Here is a 17653-nt window from a genome sequence, read left to right on the forward strand (position 1 = left end):
CGTAAGTTAAGGATAAACAAAATTTTGTTTCCTTATGCTCAAGTTTGCTGTCTGTAGAGTAGTGTGAATGCTGTAAAGAAGACTTTGATATTCAAAGTTTTCCTTTAATTTCCTTCTGAAAGAAATATCATTAAAAATTCAGAAGGTGAAAGTAAACCAGACAAGATTCATATGCCATTAATGGAATTATATTAAGAGTTGTAATAATATCCCTTAATCTTAAAAAGGTAAGTCTCTTACAGAATTAAGTTTTTTCTGCTGCTTTTCATGCCGTGTGAGGTATTACGGTTAATACAAGCTGCTGATGTGAAAGCGTCCTCACTAATCCTGTTTGGAGAGGGGCTCGTTCTGTGCTTGTTAGAAAAGGTATAAGAAAAGATATTCTAGGTCCTTCATTAAATAACTTCTTAATTACATCCTAGGGACTTTTTACAGGGGCATGTAGTGATAGGATGAGAGGTGATGGCTTCAGACTGAAAGAGGGGATATTGAGATGAGATCTCAGGAAGAAATTCTTTGCTGTGAGGGTGGTGAGAGCCTGGCCCAGGTTGCCCAGAGAAGCTGTGGCTGCCCCATCCCTGGAGGGGTTCAAGGCCAGGCTGGACAGGGCTTTGAGCACCTGGTCTGGTGGGAGGTGTCCCTGCCCAGGGCAGGGCAGTGGAACTAGATAATCTTTAAGGTCTCTTCCAACCCAAACCATTCTATGATAAGCAGATCCCAAATCTGTGAATATTGCTGGCCCTAGGACTTGTGTCTAAAGAAGCCACACTGAGTCTGTGTGAGCAAGGCCAGGTGGAACATCTTGGTGTGCTGTGGCGGAACAGGGGCAAGACTTGTTAGAAAAGGCATTTAAAACAGCTTATATTCATTTAAAAAGCTTCTACTCACCCTTCTCTGTGAGCTTCTCCTTTCTCTAGCTCCTGTATAACACCCAACAACACCTTTATGGTTTCCTGACTGGAGCTGATCAAACTTTCCATCATCTGAAGCTGCGCTTTCAAGTCCACAACTTCCGTGTGAGGCACGATTTGTTGGCATTCCCCGCTCACCGCCACGGCCGTCTGGCACGGCGGGTTCTCCTCCATGGGCGAGACCTTGATCTGAAGGGCCTGCTCGTTACATTCGGTGGCCTGGCACTGCGCCCGCGACGGGCAGGCCCGAGCATCTCCCGCCGGGGGCTGCACGCCGTTCAGGTGCACCGTCCTCTTTCTGTCCTCCTCCCCCGTCGGGCAGGGCGACCAGTCGGCCTCTGCCGCGAGGTTTGACAGGTCGGACTGCGAGGCGGTTGAGCCGGCCCCCGGTAAATAAACGGTGGCCACTTCAGTCTTGAAGACCCTCCCGTGGAGGGGCTGGGCGGCCTCCTCGCTCCCCGGCCGCCCCGAGGCCTGTCTCCCTCGGCCGGGCGGCCGGCCGGCAGTGGGCTCCTCCAAAGCTGGCTCGGCTGAGTTTGGGAGAGGAGGAGGTTCTCGGGGAGAACTGTGCAAATCGCCGCTCGTCCAGGCCCCGTCGTCCCCAGACCCCGCGTTGCCGCGCTCGTGGATGTGGGAGATGAACTCCGCCGTCTGCAGGCTGCCGCCCTTCCTGCTCCACTGAACGGCCTCCCCTGAGCTCCTGCCCTCTTTGTCCTTCACCTCGATCAGAAACCCGTTGTTTTCACCCTTGAAGGTGTCGACAGTCGAGGCGCTTTTAAGAATATTCCCTTTTTTCCGGTCCAGAGGAAAAGTCTGGTAACACTTTTTCAGATCGGGTGAAGTCTGGACTCCTGTGCTCTTGGTGACGTTGGGTATCGACCTCCGGGCGGGCACGGTCATGTACTTGCGATACGCCGTCTTGTAGGAAATGGCCTTGGCGTCTCTCTTGTCGGGGTCCTGCGTGGTGGAGAGCTGCTTGTCCCTCTGCTCGTTCTGGGCCTCGCAGATATCTTTAAATCTCACCTGGAGGGCTTTGTTCCGTTTCTTGATCTGCCGGTTGGGATCCAGGGCGTATTTCATCTCCAGAGCGAGCGAAGCCGCTGGCTCAACTTCGCTTTCCGAGGCGGTGAGTAAGCATTTGCTGGGCTCCTTACTCACCATGATGCCTGTGTGCAAAAAAAAAACAGTGCAAAAAGCCTCGTGTTACAACAGAAATGCTACTTTCCGCCCCCGATTTTTCAATAGCTGAGTTAACTTCCTCTGCTTGGCTGCCCCTCGCCAACTTTTTGCTCAATTTTCTTAATTAAGTCATAGTCCTTCACATTAGACTTTTGTGTTTGGTTAGAAAATCCCACCTTTTCTCTCGATTTTGTTGACACCCACTCCGCAGAGAGGAGCGGGGCTCAACCTGGGTCTCATAGCACCAGGAGTTTTTTCCACCCCTTCTTGGAGACCAGGGGCCATGGAGGGCAGCACAGGCGCTCGGGAGACACGGCGTCTGAATTTACTTGATAGTTAATAAAAAGTACAGGGAAAATGAAAAACAAAGCGTGTTTGTACAAATAAAGGTAAGTCTTTAGCACGGGACAACCCCTTAATGCTCCTTTAATGCAGATGTTTAGTAGCAAAAAGTGTCAAACTCACATTATTTTTTAGTACGCTTGCTCACAAAATATGTGTAACGTACTCTGCATCTTTGCAAGAAATTAATTGGTCATTAGAGGTGTCGTTATTTGGATTTTTTAAAAAAATGTACCTCATAGCTCAATCTATATAGATTTATAGCTGGATTTCTGTAGATGGATATAGAGTAATGCATGAAATTTATGAACTATTGAAGTTCCCTGAAGAAGTCAGCAGTGCATCAATTAAGGTTTTGCTTCAAATGCAAACCAAGCCATCCTTTACTAGAAGCAGTAATACGCCTTTATAATGGAGCTTCTTATCCCAAAGGATCCTAAAGCACTGAAAAAACCCCCACAAAAACCTGTGATGATTCACAGAACTGACTTAATCTGCTATTGAAACACAAGCACCTCCTCAAGGATGAAAAGATGCCAAGTGCTTACGGCAAAAAAACCCCAACAGCTCTATCCCCGTACGGATCATACGGGATCGGTCGTAACTGGATAGTTAAGACCTCATTTTTACACCTCATTTGAAGTTGTCGGTTTTACTCTCCTATTGCACAAATTTCTCCCTAATGCTGAGATTTACTGAATTACCAAATTCCCACTTAATCCAAGTATTCTGCGTGTATCTCCTATTTAAACACCGATGTACCCTGAGAGGCACTCAGAGCGCAATGTAAAATGAGTAAAGGGACTTTCAGGTGTGGTATTTGAAATACATTTTTAATTAAAACCCTTTTGTCTATTAAATAAAAAATGTGAAACTCTTGAAGAGCTTAGTGCTGCATTAGGGTATGTTTTATAAAGTCAGCTCAGTGGCATGAGTGAGTGAATCCTTATGACTAGTCTATATTTAGTTTGAATTTAAGAAAACATAATGGAGAAATTATTTTCAATGGAAATTTGAATGTTTATGGGTTTTTTTAAAGTAATAGTAACATTTCCCCAAAGTTATTAAGACACACAAATGTGCATGGCAGCCAGTCCCTATGCTGCAAGGTTGGACTCCTGGGTTATCAAACTGCTTTCAAGAAACCTCATGCAAAAGTGTCATTAGTTAATTATTTCCTTTTTTTTTGTTTTACACCTTGGTCCCAGTAACTTGCAAACAAGTATTCTGGGGTCTGTCTCGTTTGCCTTTTTCTATCCAACTTGTCACGTCCAGGTAGCGGTGAGTGAGCAGCAGTGATTTTAGAAGGGGAAATTTTTAGCTGAATCTGTGTGATGTCGTGGGAAGTCTGCAGGAGAAAGCAAAAAAGGGAAAAATGAAGCGGAGTAGGGTGATAAAGTCATCTTTTGTAATTTGTAAGGGTAAGATCTGTTATCCCTGTTCCTTTAATGTATCATCTACAAATACAGACAAATTTTTGGCGGGGGGGGAAGAAAGAAATTAATTGCATATGAATGTCAGGAATTTTGTGTTCCAGTTGAAACCCTAAACAAGGAGTCAGTCGTGCTTTGTGGGGAATATTAGTATCCTGTGCTGGCTGGTTTGGGCTGTCTTTTAGTTATAGTAATGTTTACCTAGTGAAGTTTTGCCTCTATTTGAGAGGAATTCTGCATACAGCTTCCAAAGGCGGTGGTGGTAGGAAATGAAGACATACATCCAGCTCTGTCTGTTTATCTGTCTATCTAGGGGTGGAATTTTGGAATGCTTTAGTGAATAATGAAGTGTCCTATAAAATACAAACCTGATCCATTAGCCTGCAATTGGACAGACATTAGTTTTAGACACAGCTAAAATACGCTGTAAAAACTGCCGTCAAAACCAAAAACTGCACTTTCGTTAATGTAGAAGCAAATCTTCTGTAAGGGTCTGGTAAATTAATGAGTTTACCGAAAAACTAAATACAGTAACACAACAGCCATTATATCCATTAGTTTTCAAATTTGCTAATGTGAGTTCATGCACTACCAAGAAATTGTAGCAAATATGAAATGTTGCATTTACAAAGATGTGAAATATTCAGTAATTATGTCTGAAAAGAGGGCACACATTTTTACCCATAAAAGAGGCCTTCAAAAATCGGTTATTAGATCTGAAAGTCACTCGTTACAAACATCTCTTAGGGTACCTCAGAGTTGTCAGAGTGAGTTTTCTGGCACTGGGTTATTTGACAGTAGGAGCCACTAACATACAATTTATTCTAAGGTATTGGCTTGGCATTTTATTACTGTACCTCAGACCCGTCTCAATTTTCAGATTATCTGAGATACCACTTTAATCCCATCATCTCTGGGGCTGCTGGATCTCTGGGTCCTTTTGGGATGATTTAACAGATGGAATTAACGGAGCCCATAACTGAGATGAAACCAGGAGTCAGGTGATATTCTACAGAATAGGGATAGATAAATGGGGTACTATATTCTCTGATGCAGTTAATTTTAAGCATATCTTTAATAGCCAATAAATTGATTCTTCAAAAATTGCTTGTCTGCCTTTCCCAATTGCCCAGGCCTGATTGATTTTGCTAATTTAGTGTTTCGTATTCTCACTAGTAGCTTGGACTAATAATTTTATAGGTATCTGTGATTAAGAATGACAACAACCAAAAGAACTAGATTTTTTTAAAGCCCTGCTCGGATCTCGGTGTCTCCAAGGAGAACTAGATGAGCACGTTTGATAAAAGAACGGTTGAGCAAACAGTTGATTGCGAGTTAAATATTTAACACAGAAGAGCTTATATAATACTTCCTTGTTTTGCTTCATTTTTGTTTTGGACAAGGTGCTGACTCCAATTTTGCCTTACTTGGGCACTAGCAATTCCAGCGTCATCTCCTGGGAGGTCTTTCTTAATGGGTCAACCTGCAACTTGCTGGTCCCAACATCCATACTGGTTTCCTGGGGAACGGGCACAGCCTGGACCCGCACCGGGAGACAGGAAAGGGAAATCTCATAACGTGTTTCCTTTCCCTGCGCTGCGTATCTGTAATTCCACTGCCCGACGCTCAGCTCGGTGGTGGTTTCTGGACTGGGAGGCAGGGCTGGCGTACGGAAAATGTGCGGCTGTAAAATGCCATAGAAGCTGCAGGATTTTGGGATAGTTAAGGAAACTACCGAGTTGGAGTTTCTCAGTTTGCGGCGTTTATGGCTAACTCTGTCTGGGGGCTCATAAAGGCTCTGAATTTCAATTTTAGTTGCCTATGCCAATTAAATGCAGACAATAGATTTAAAGTTTTTGTCTGTAGTTATTCTAAACAAACCCTGATTGCGTGAGATGATTTGCTAAGCTAAATATTTAAGTAATCACAGAGCTTATTTTTCACTTTTTAGACTTGATTTGTTTATAAACTTCTGGCTGATTACCCTTAAGCACTGTTCCCTTATATTTGAATATGGAAATAAGCTATTAAATAATAATAATAATAATAATAAAAAAGTGATGCACAGAGAAGCCTTAAGTTCATATAAAATCTTCAGGGTAAGTTATGGAAACCACCTTATTTATTAGTTCATGTTCTCCATAGCGTGTTTTATTCAATTAAATAAATCCTTCCCTTCCAGTTCTCCATTTATTGATGCTGTCCAGATTTTTTCCCCTCGGTTCAGCAATGCAATGGGCATTTCTAGGAAGGAGACCTATTTTATGTCATTCCCTCTTCAATTATGAGGAGTGGTGGGTTCCCAACAGCTCTGTCCAAGCCTGTGTCAGCAGGTAAAGCTCAGGTCCATAAGGAAATGTTTGCAGGAACCTCCACTCTTAATCCCAAACTCGGCAAAGTCACTGCACCGTAAGGTGAATTATAGTGTTGAATTTCCAGACTGATTTGCTAATGAAGCAAAAGGAGATTTGTAGCTTACCTTGTAATTTAAATTTTATTTCTCTCACTTTTATGATACAGAAGTATACTCAAAGACTAAATGTGTTAATAGACAGAGTGGAGTTAAACTTCCCAAGTTCCAAATGCAGGTGAAAAGCATAGATTTCAGTCTCTGTATTTTCAGACCAAATAAAGGCATTAGAGACGCAGCTGCAAACTTCTGTGCACGTATTAAGAATGCAGAGGTATTTTGTGCACGTGTAATAGCTTACAGGACAAATAATATAAGGGACTGCAAGGAATTGGGCTTTCCCATGTAAAGGAAGGCTCATTAGTGATTTTGCGACATCTTTAGGCTTCTGAATATACGGAGGCTCTACTTTCTCACCAGAAATCCCCCTGCCTCCTATGCTATTTTTGTATGTCCACATATTATCATAAAATGTAATAATACATTTTTTTCCAAAACTTTTCAATGTCTAGAAGTCATCTTGTAAGTGTATACATAGACTATAATATACTGCTATCATTAGAAATAGACATTTGAAAGAAACTTGGATTTACTTCCTGTAAACAAATAGAAGATGGAAGCCTATTCCGTGTTAGTTCCAACTGCACCGTCCTGTAAATCGGTGAGAGCAGCTGGAGGGTGTTTCACACGTAATCTAAATGGTTTTCTTGATTTTGAGTTAAACAGACTGCTTCGAATACAGCATTATTTCTTCAACTTTCAGACATCTTGACTTTTCTTTAAATTCATTTAGGACTATTTTCGGTCTATTAAAAGGAATCCAATTGTTAGATTAACTGACCATGTTGTTATGATACAAACTTAAAAATCATATAGTAGTATCCTAATTATAAGTAAGCAATGTCCGCTAAACAAAACTGTACTGATAAAAATGCTGGAAAATAGGAATTAACTTACCTAGTTATTAATTATTAGTTGTTTGCAGAAATTTTTCCTGTGTTACAAATGTTTCATAGAGTTTTAATACACAGGTATGAGGATAAACTATGACTTCTGGATAAATTCTGGGGTGCAGGTCTGCTCAGTTTTTGTGGTGTGAAAAGTATTGATGACTGTTATTAGGAACCACCCCCAGTAGATCTATTGAGAAACAAAACTGATGTGGTGGGCCAGTCTGTCTTCCTCTTATCAGAATTGTTCATGTAGAATAATAGAGTTAGCAGTGCTGGTAAATGTCAAACTAGTACTTGTTTTTATTTTTAAATCTCTTTTGAAACCCTTAGGCTCTGAACTTGAATTTTCTCTTGAAAATTTCTCTCTCTCCCTTATTTATTGCTCAACACTGAATTCATTCTTATTGCTGCATTTATGTATTCTGTATTTTAGCAAGCAGAGGGTGGCTTGCCCTAGCTTTATAATCTCCCTGTTTTGAGAAGTTTGTGCCACTTCAGTGAATTACAGAGCATTACTACCCTTTGCCTAAATCGCTGCTTTTTCAGCCCGTGGTCTGGAGGCGCTTGGAGGTCTCTCACCTCCGTTATTGCTGTGCGTGCCAGAAAAGCAAGCTCCTGTGTGCTCCCTCCAGGATCACAGCTGGTGAAGAGGGGGTTATATTTTCACTGACGAAAATTAATAGTTCCCATAGACTGAAACAAAGTTACTATCTAGCCTGATCTTTCATTTTTTTAGTTACATTCTCCTGAAAAAATCAGCTTTGGGATGCATTATTTAGAAATAATGCACCGCACTGTAAACTACAATCTTTTGGTAGAATTGTGACGGTTATTAGTACAATGTCAAAAAAAAAAAAGGCTCTATCCATCATCTAGTTTCAGTGATGACGTGATAGATTCGTAATTGCCTTGAAAGTCTTCCTTTGGTATAAACATGATCATATGGCATTTGATTTGTCCTTTTTTTTCCTCTCCCATCCATTGGTAGGCTCTGTGGGAATGATGTATAAAAACCATATCCTAGCTAATGGCTGAGATAATAAATGCATTTAAAAGCTTTTCTGAGGTTCAGCTTTAGAACTAAGCAGCAACAAATAAAATGTATGATTTAATAAGCCTGTAGAATTTCAGATAAAACAGGAATCTATTGTAGGATAAAATACTTAATTTTAAAATTTTCCTTGCAAAACAAAACAATTTCCCTGAATGCACAGCTGGTATATGCTATCTTCTATAATTTTAGCATGTCTGCTATGTGTTCTGAACACAAATTTTAATAATACTTAGCTTTTGTTGCTTCCTATATTGTTGCATGCGTAAAATTAAAAGGAATCCGTTCAATGCAATAAAATTCTGTACAATAAGGGTTGCTTTTCCCATAATATGTTTCTGCAACTAACAGTAACACTAACAGGAGATTTACATTTGCATTAAAAATTATATAGACCCTTGTGGTCTGAGTTAATAACTCTGAAATTCGTATTGGAACAAATGCAATGTCAGAAGACATTCCCTGTCAATTCACAGTGTTGTTATAACCTCAAACATTTGCTAGGATTTAGTGTACTGGAAAAAATAACATTACTATTAAAAGAATTATGTTTAGTTTTCTTATTGTGCTCTGCAGCTACTGCCACTATGAAAATCTGAGGAAAGGTTTATGAGCATTATTTTTGCCATGTAAATCCGTGCAAGTCTCTGTCAGTGTCGGGGCTGGTACCCGCGGCATAAGGCTGCTGCTGAGGGTGTTGCTAGGAGAATCACAAACAGTTTTGCTTATACTGTACTGTCTTCCAGGAGTCCAAAAGCCAGCGTACTTTCACTGCAAGGCTTTTTCATTTTTATGGGACTTTCTCTTTAATAATTTAAATAGCAAGCTGTTAAGAACAAGAGCTTAAAGACAGTTCCTTATCTGTGTTATTGTCGAATACTAACTTTTAATTGTTCTTGCCAAACATCAGTAGTTCTTGTGAGTGTTCAGGAAAAAAAAAAAAAAAACCACAACAAACCACCGAAAAAAATCAGTTCTGTTCTTTAGCTTTGGCCAAGAGGTTTGTGAAACTGTCAGACCTCGAGAGAGAGAGTGGTGCTGGGGATGGAGAGCGTGTCCAGACCACAACGATCTCCAGCAGCTGCAGCTTCTTCACTTTGTCATCCTAGATTTTTCAAGTGTTGGGGAGGGTGAAGAGGAGAAACACGGTGAGTGGGTCCCACCTCTGTGCGTTGGTCTTTCACCTTCAGTTTTGGGGTGCAGGTCAGGGAAGAGCACCCCAGTGCTGGGGCTGGGCGCACAGCAAGGTCTGCGGATCCCTCCCTTCCCCAGGGACTGCAGATCACCTCATCGTATGGAAAACGCCTTGTGGAGCCTGTGCTGGAGCTCGCCACTAATGGGAGATGACAGACGGGAGTGACTTTCCCGAGGTCAGTGGTTGTAAGGCATCGGAACGGTGTCAGCTCCTTCTGCTCGCATCAGGGTTACACGCAGACAAGCCTGGGGAGGCTGTGAAGTGGTGCTGAACAACAGAGTAATTTAGGTCTAAAACCTGACATCGTTAGCAGGATATTAATTGGTGAACAGTATCAATCTAGGAGATTGGTATTTGTGCTTCGGTGCTGTCAGCAGTCACCAAGAAATAAAGGCTGTGTCATTTTCCCCTTTCCTTCCCCATCTTTGTGAACAGTTTCTGGTTTTGAGCGGGTTCTGGCCCTGCTGTAATTGTAAATTATCGATGTGCAGTTGGACCTGAGCCTGCTGATGTTGGTGAGAACGGAGAAGTGCACAAACCAGTTTGACTTCAGCAAGAGCAAAGGCTCGTACAAAAAATGAGCGTTAGTTACCCCAAAAGAGTGACATTAGTAGAGCAAAATGCTGTGCTTTACTCACTGCAAGTGAATAACAGTCCCTCACGTGGTAAAACTTCTTTCACCAAAGCGGGTTCTAAGATGCTTTTGAAATAAGTAACGTGAAGGAAGAGCCAAACTCTTGATGGGAGGGGAAGTTGTCTTAAGTTTGAACATGGGTGCAAATGCCCTAGATCTCGTCTCCCAAAGTCTCCCGTTCTCATCAAATGTGAGGATTCCAGGAGAAGGGTGGGAGCTGATGGGTAGCACTGGTGCAAACAGCTCCTTCCAGGTCACCAGGGAAAGCGGTTTGGGTTTGATGTTTTTGTGGAGACGAAGAGGGAAACAATAAGAGTATGCAAAGGTGGCGTGGAGATGAAAAATAAACTGCTTCCAGGGTTGTGGAGCTGGGAGACAATGTGGAGTAAGATCTCAAACATTCTGGTGATGGTGTTTGTCCCGGTTTGATTCTAAAAAATCACTTAACAGCACTTCAAACGTTTGGGGTTTGCGTGGGCTTTGACCTCACCAACTTGGTCCAAGCAACAGCATCGCAGCTCTGGCTGCTGTGATTTCCCGGGAAGCACAAACCAGGACAGCATTTTAGGATGGGTTGTTTGTGATACGGATGATAGGAAATGTATTAAAGTAATAATTAGAGATCGTCTTAAGAATATCCGTAGGCCCCCGTTGTCCATTCGAGTTACATACTCTGCTTGTCTGAAGCTGCGGGACGGTGGCTGAGAACTCTCCTATTATTAATGGGAATTGCCTGATAATGCTCCAGGCACCAGAACTGTCCACTAGACAGATAACTTGCGTCATGTTTATTGTGGCTTTGTGTGTTTTTCTACTCTCACAAAGTGCGAATGCAAGAATCTAACACATTATTCTCACCAACTGGCTCAGCTAGGACTACCTAAAATACAAAATTCATCCCAAATTCAGCAACTTGGGCTCAGGCAACAGAAACGATCCGTATTATCGGTGTTTCCAGGCAGTTCAAGCATAATTTCTGCTGAATTATTCTCTTCAGCGTTGGGATGTTTTATCTGTCTCTTTGTCAGCTCCTTAGAGATATCGCTGTGTTTTATTTGCTGATGGCCTTGATACACAAAAATGTATTAAACTGATCCACAAGTTAAATTTCTTTATTGTTGGGTATCTCCTCATTCGTTTCTGATTGTATTTGCAGAAGATAATAATGAATATAATAACAAAATTTGTGTGAAAAAACAATCACTAATGATTTGAAGGACAGATTGGGCTTGCTGTATTATTTTTATTTATATATAAATACCCAAACTTTACTGATTTCACTGAATTGTCTCCTCTTCCTTCTCCCAAGGAGAGCCAACCAGACCCAAACTGCTTTTCTTGCTGATAACTTTAAAGTACGGTCCTGAACTTACACACCTGCTTAAATGGTTTTGGACTGCGCTGGTACTATTTCAATTCTTAAAAGTCAATTAATGTTTGGAGTTTGCGTGGGCTTTGACCTCACCGACTTGGTCCAAGGAACAGCATCACGGCTCTGGCCGCTGTGATTTCCCAGGAAGCACAAAGCAGGCTGTGGAAGTGGGAGGAGAAGTATTTCAGTTCTCTACGTCTCATAATTCTGGTCAAAGCTGGCTCTAAGTACAAAATTATAATTTTTTTAACTAATTGGAAGTTGTGCTGGAGGTTTTTGGCAGTACAGCAGAGGTTTTACAGCTTTAAGTGCTGTGGCTGTGATTTGTTTCAGAGGACTGGCTCTTGTACGGCTGAATTACTGACTTGGTGTCTGTCTCTATCCTGGAGGGTAAAGGAAAATTAAGAGGTGAGGAAGGGCGGGTATAAAACAGGCAGGGAAGGGAAGAAACAAGAGCACAAAACAAGTAAATCCTCCTTCGTAAGCTTTTGACACTTCCTCCTCGCTTAGACCATATGGAACCATCCTCCTTTGCTTTTGTTTTTAAGACAGTTTAATTTTGTAACTACGTGGGCTTTATTTACAAGCGTGCTGTAGCAATCACGGCCAGGCAAAAATAACACCAACCGCTTGCTTCTCTTCCCCATGGATGTCATAAACATGAGTTAAGGTTGGGATTTTGCCAGTATTATTTCAGCAGAAATAATACGGAATTTCTGTACCAGGTAAAATGGCAGTAAAAGTAAATATAGATGGGGGGAAAAGTCTTTGAATGGTGTAGACTGCTAAAAAAAAAAAAAAAAAGAAGTTATAATCTCTCTGGAGATGGGCAGAAGACTTCAGCTTTGCATCCGAAGGAGCAGGATGTCCAAGTAGAAATCAATACGGCAGGAAACGATGCTGAAAAAGGGCCATGCAGCCGCGGCAGACAGCACCTATAGAAAAACCAGTTGGCAGAGGGTTTCCCCGCTGCTCGGTGGCCGTGACGGAGTCAGTGCGCCCGGCCCTGTCCTGGTTCTTAAATTATCTTCTTAAAGCAGGTGCAAAAGCCATGTGTGCTTTGCTCCGCTGCCTTTTTAGCCTGTTTAATGAAACTCTGGTGTTAGACGAGGATTTTAGAAACTAAAGTGGTGGCGTTCCTGCGGGAAAAGCCAGTGCAGTGAATGGTTTATCTCAGACTGCCCAACTCCTCTACTGGGGTGTGTCTGTGTGTTTCTGGTTGATCATCCATTCTGCTCTCCTGAACGTTCAGTACTGGACTGTGGTGAATACTTTGGCTGGGTTTGTTTCTTGGTGTTCAAATACTATTTTACTGGTTGTAGTTTCTCACCTTGGAAATTAATCCTGAAGTCTCATCTCAAATACCAGAATGTAAAGGGGCTGCGCTTAGCCATACAGTTGAATTTGTCACGTGCAGGTGAGCACACTGTGGGCAAGGATATTACTGGGTACAAACAACTACTCCAGTCTGTCTTTCAGGATGCTGCAGCCTCAGGTATATTTGGCCATAACTACGTAGCTAGTTGTGAGATGTTTTAACACCCGTTTTTGATATGGGCTGGGTCTGAAGCGGCCAAATGATGCGCGACGCACGTGGATTGAGGAATGTGATGTGGTAGAGCTCAAGCGCTTCCCCACAAGGACAAAAATCTCTTGGAATGATAGATTAAAAAGTTCAGATCTGCACCCAAATATCGTAAGACTTGGAGCTCTTTGGTCCCAGGGCTTTTAAATCCATCTCTGTTTAATTCAGACTGGGAAAACGGTCCTTATTCTTCTGCTATTGAAACAGTCCTACTTCTTCTACTCCTCCTCTCTATTGAAATCAGTGGATTTGGCTGGAAAAACTATTACTGGAGTAAAATCAGGCCTGGTGTCTTTCTGCCACTGAAGGGAAAAAACCAGGCAAGGAGGAGGACACCAAGAATTGCTGTTTGATCACTGAATTGTTATTTTTACAATCAGTTATCTCGGCCTATGAGACTTGTGCTTCTCTGTATAACCAGAAGGCAGGTGAGCTTTAAGGCACTGGTGACCATGACGCTGCGCTGTGCAAATGTATAAACAAGTTGAACTATTTTCCAGAGTGTTAAGGGATCAGCAGAGAGGCTCCTTTCTGCCTGAATGTAGTAGAATTCTGGTAAATAGACTCCAAAGTGGGGACGTGCCACTAAAATAAGAATGCTCTGATCGCGTTCTGTGTGTCCAATAATAATTTCAAATTGAATATCAATATCTAGTGAGTCGCATCTGTGTCTGTTCATGGGTTATACAGTATTTTCTAAGCAGAAGAAAAGCAAGCAGTGATTTCCAGAAGGCTAAATATGGAACTCCCACTGAATTTACCACTCTCAGATATATATTTTTTTGCCTTAAGAATCTGCTCGTGATCTCATTTCCTTAAGGCCTATTTAATTTGCAAACTGATTAGTAAAATTATAAGGGAGTGTTGGGCTATAAAATAAGATTTGTTGCTTGCATGTTTTTTAATACCTCGCACAAATTTTCAGCAGTTCTTTAAATCGTGGCTGTCACCAAGCAGAATATAAGACCTTTTTAATAGCTGGTTTAAACAATCATGTGAATTTTTAATGTTCTCAAATATTCTAGATTTACTGTAATTTCCTGAAGTATGCATGACTTAAGTGACTACTCAGCCTCCGTTCTCCCTGTCCGAGACGACTACGCTTGGACGAGGAACTGCCTTGAGCTCTCACAGCTCAATACCTTTGTGGAGGTATCTTATATTTTAGCACAGATTTTTGGCAAGCTGAGAGGTTTCCCTGCCTTTCCCCGCCCCATTGCTCACTGCAAAGGGCTGCTGTTGCTCAGTTTGCTTTTAAATTCACTGGAACGTGATAATTTAGATATTATTGTTAATATCTCAGTGTGTTGTGGTGACCAATAGTGTTCGGTCCCCAGAAGTGCACGTCAGCAGACGACACGGGCTCTGTGGTTCCGTGCTGGGCTGCTGAGCCATATTCTCCCTCTATATGTTCATCTCCACTGAACTTAGCTACCCTCTTCATTTTTCCTCCAAATTAATTATATATGATGTGCATCTCCCATGCAAAAATGCATCTGTCTGTGAAATAGTTAAGTGGGGGAGAAAAAAAAAAATGCAGCGATGATCTTATGAGCTACTTGTTTCTGAGCCTTATTAGCAGAAGGGTGCATTGAATGTTAAGTGCTGCCCCTCTCCATAAGTAACTAATACTTTCTGTTGTGGTGCTGCTGCCCAGCTGGGTTTTTATGTGTCAATCGAAGGGACAGGCACTGATTTCATTCCAGATTAGAATCATTTTGAGCCATCTTGTTAAAAATACACATCGTTAATAATTACGGAGCCCTAAAGAACACGTATTTTTCATCAAGGGCATCATGACGTCCTTACCAAAAAAAAAAAAAAAAAAAAAAAGAGAGAGAAGCTTCTGTAGTATCAGCCTTCCCCAGTGAGCTCATTCGCTGAAGGCAGGAAGCTCTAAATGCAACAGCACCTTAAACTCTGGGGCAGTAATTTTATTTTACAACTGTTCAGCCTGAGCATTTGGATTAGCAATATATATTATGTATTTCTGTTGAACTCGATGACTGTATGCCATCGCTGTACAGAAGGATAGAAACCTCCGGATGATAAATTAGTAATATCCGAGCACTGAGATGTTTTCATCTGAGCTGCTCGTATGCATTTATAATGCTAGGAAAAAAGAATATCCAGCTTTTAACTTCGAAGTGTTATTTGCACTGGAAGAGAGCAGTATTGCTGTAGTGACGGCAGGAGCAGGCTGGTGGAACACCAATAGGCGTCACACCAAAAGTAAGGAATATCTTACTCTCCACGCTTGGCATATTTTTACTATAGATATGTTTGCTTGAAATTTTACATTAAATTATCCTGCGTACACGGCTAGGATGGATGTCATGTGATTATTTTTTTAATTACTCCTTTTTTTTCCTAGCTAGTAGTTTTGCCATCTAGCAGCTAGATTTTAACCTTGATACATGCAGCATTCCTGACAGCGCTGTAAATACGAAGGGTAATCACCACCAAACGCTTAAGCGGAGGGAATAAATTCGCAGTTTATATTAGACATGACCTGTTACTGATTTGTCTTTTTGGTACCGCTCTCCAGCATTCAGCAGGGGGGAAAAAAAAACCCTATGATTCTCAGAGGTTGGAAAAACAGGTCTTCCCAAAGTTCCCGATTGTAGAGCCTAATGAGTTAAATTTTCCTCCGTGGTGTTTGTTCGGGATTTCAGCTATTTAGACAGGCAAGGTCAAAGGAAACTGCTCCATTCCCTATTCCCACTCCTGGCAGAGAGGGGGGACACAGTTCCTTTGGGACAGACCCCTCCGGAGATGGTGACATAACCAAGGAACATTATTTCCTGCTTCCAACACGGGGAGATGTCCCTGTTTTGCTTGGGCTTGTCCCCCCCTGCCCTTACACCCCCCCAAACAGATCCAGGAGAGCTGCAGTCCTGCATCCCCATCACTGCCGTGACTCGGTGTCACCATGGCATTAAGTAGAGACGTTGAGGTCACCGGGAGAGGATTTTTTTACTAGCACGGGGAAGGCAAGGTGGGAATGCAGAGCGGGAAGCTTCGGATGCCTCGCAGAGATGCAAGGTCCAGGACTACGACTTTGGTGCTGGATCCGTCCTGCCTTTTGTCCCATTTGCCTACTGCATTTTTCACGGCATCGCCAATTTAAATGTGTTTGATGATGGTGACGGGGGACTCGGGGCGGGGGGGGGGGGTGTGGGTTGTGGAATGAAGCATTAAATTGGGAGAACCGCTGCCTCTCCATAATAACAGTTCACAGAATAGCAGCAGCTTCAGCCTCTGAGGAGGATTTTTGGGTTTGTTTGGTTTTTAATGAAGTGCAAGTTATCGGAATGGACATGTCCAATGTTCTTCCGTGGCCATGTTATATGGACACTTCATTAGGGCTGCGTTTGGACTTCCCAGCGCTGAAGTTAATAGTGGTGGTAGTTCCTCGCAATCAATCGTGAAAAACTAAAGCACTTCGTGCATCTCCCCAAAAATCCTCCAGCTACAACTGTCCCCTCCCAGGCAAGCCTCAGAAAGGCAGCATTAGAAGAAACGCTGGCATTTTTCTAGGGCTATTTTTCTGGAAGAAAGTAGGGGTTTGGAGGTGTTATGGTGATATCCTCTCCTTATCTGTCATGAAAGTTATTGCATGCAATAGCTGTTCCCAGGCAGGCAGCTACACCATTGCATAACGCTGGCGCCCAGCGCGATGCTTCATCCTCATCCCTACCAAGTTTTCCTGGGGAAAAAAACAGGGAAAAGCGCGGGGGGGGCGGCGAGGGGGGGGGAAGGATTTTTAGGAGTCCTGGCTCACGGAAGGTGCCGAGGCAGCCTGATGGGGCCGGAGGGGGAGAGCCTTAGGGCAGCGCCGGGCTTACCTTCTGCTTCCTTACAGAGAAGCGGCGGTGTGTGCGCTCCCGGTGGGCTGCATCTCCCTCCGTCCCTCCGCCGGGGCGAGCTGGCCGTCGGAAGGTCCTCGCCGGTCGCGCATCTGCCGCTCTCCCCCGCCGGCCGGAGCCGTTCTCCTCCTCGTTGCCCACAGGGAACCCCCGTTAACCTCCGGAGCCGCTCTCCCCACCGGAGCCCCCGCCGCCCACCGGAGCCGCTTCTCCTCGCCCGGGCGCTCCGCTGCGGCCGCCCGAGCGCTCGCTAGAGGCAGCCGCCGCCGCTCGCTCCCCCCGCTGCCCTCATCGGCTGCGGCGGCCGGCGGGGGGGAGGGGGGGGGGGGGGGGATAGGGGGGGTGTAGAAGGAAAAAGAGGGGGGCTGTCCTCTCCGCCGGGTCCCCGGGCGGCGGCTCGGGGGGGTCTGTGTGGGGGGGAACTTGTTGAGCGGGACCGGCGGGCGATCCCCCGGCCGGGAGGGAGCGGAGAGCGGGCTGGGGCGGCGGGGAGGAGGAGCCGGGGGCCGGGCCGGCGGAGGGAGGAGCCCCCCGAGCCGGGCAGGGCCGGGGGCGGCGGCGGGGAGCGGCCGGCGAGGGGCGGGGGGGGGGGGGGGGGGGGGGGCTGGGGCGGGCAAAAGGAGAGGGAAAACAGGGAATTTGCAACGTTACCGCCTTACTGAAAACCTGGAATTATTCCTATTTCTCCTCTACGCGCGAATTCAGTGATAATCGCTGTA

General features: G+C 43.8%; 2 protein-coding genes across 2 annotated transcripts in view; one reads left to right on the top strand and one right to left on the bottom strand.

Moving 5' to 3' along the window:
- Positions 1-2072, bottom strand: part of INSYN2A (inhibitory synaptic factor 2A) — a 28863-nt gene extending 26791 nt beyond the window's left edge. Inside the window, exon 1 of the mRNA XM_074159129.1 lies at positions 889-2072. Within this exon, the coding sequence (XP_074015230.1) occupies positions 889-2072 (1184 nt within the window). The remainder of the gene's footprint in view (positions 1-888) is intronic.
- Positions 1-17653, top strand: part of DOCK1 (dedicator of cytokinesis 1) — a 298792-nt gene that overhangs the window by 127655 nt on the left and 153484 nt on the right. The window lies entirely within an intron of this gene.

This window comes from Numenius arquata, chromosome 15 (assembly GCF_964106895.1).
Source record: "Numenius arquata chromosome 15, bNumArq3.hap1.1, whole genome shotgun sequence".
NCBI classification, from domain to species: domain Eukaryota; kingdom Metazoa; phylum Chordata; class Aves; order Charadriiformes; family Scolopacidae; genus Numenius; species Numenius arquata.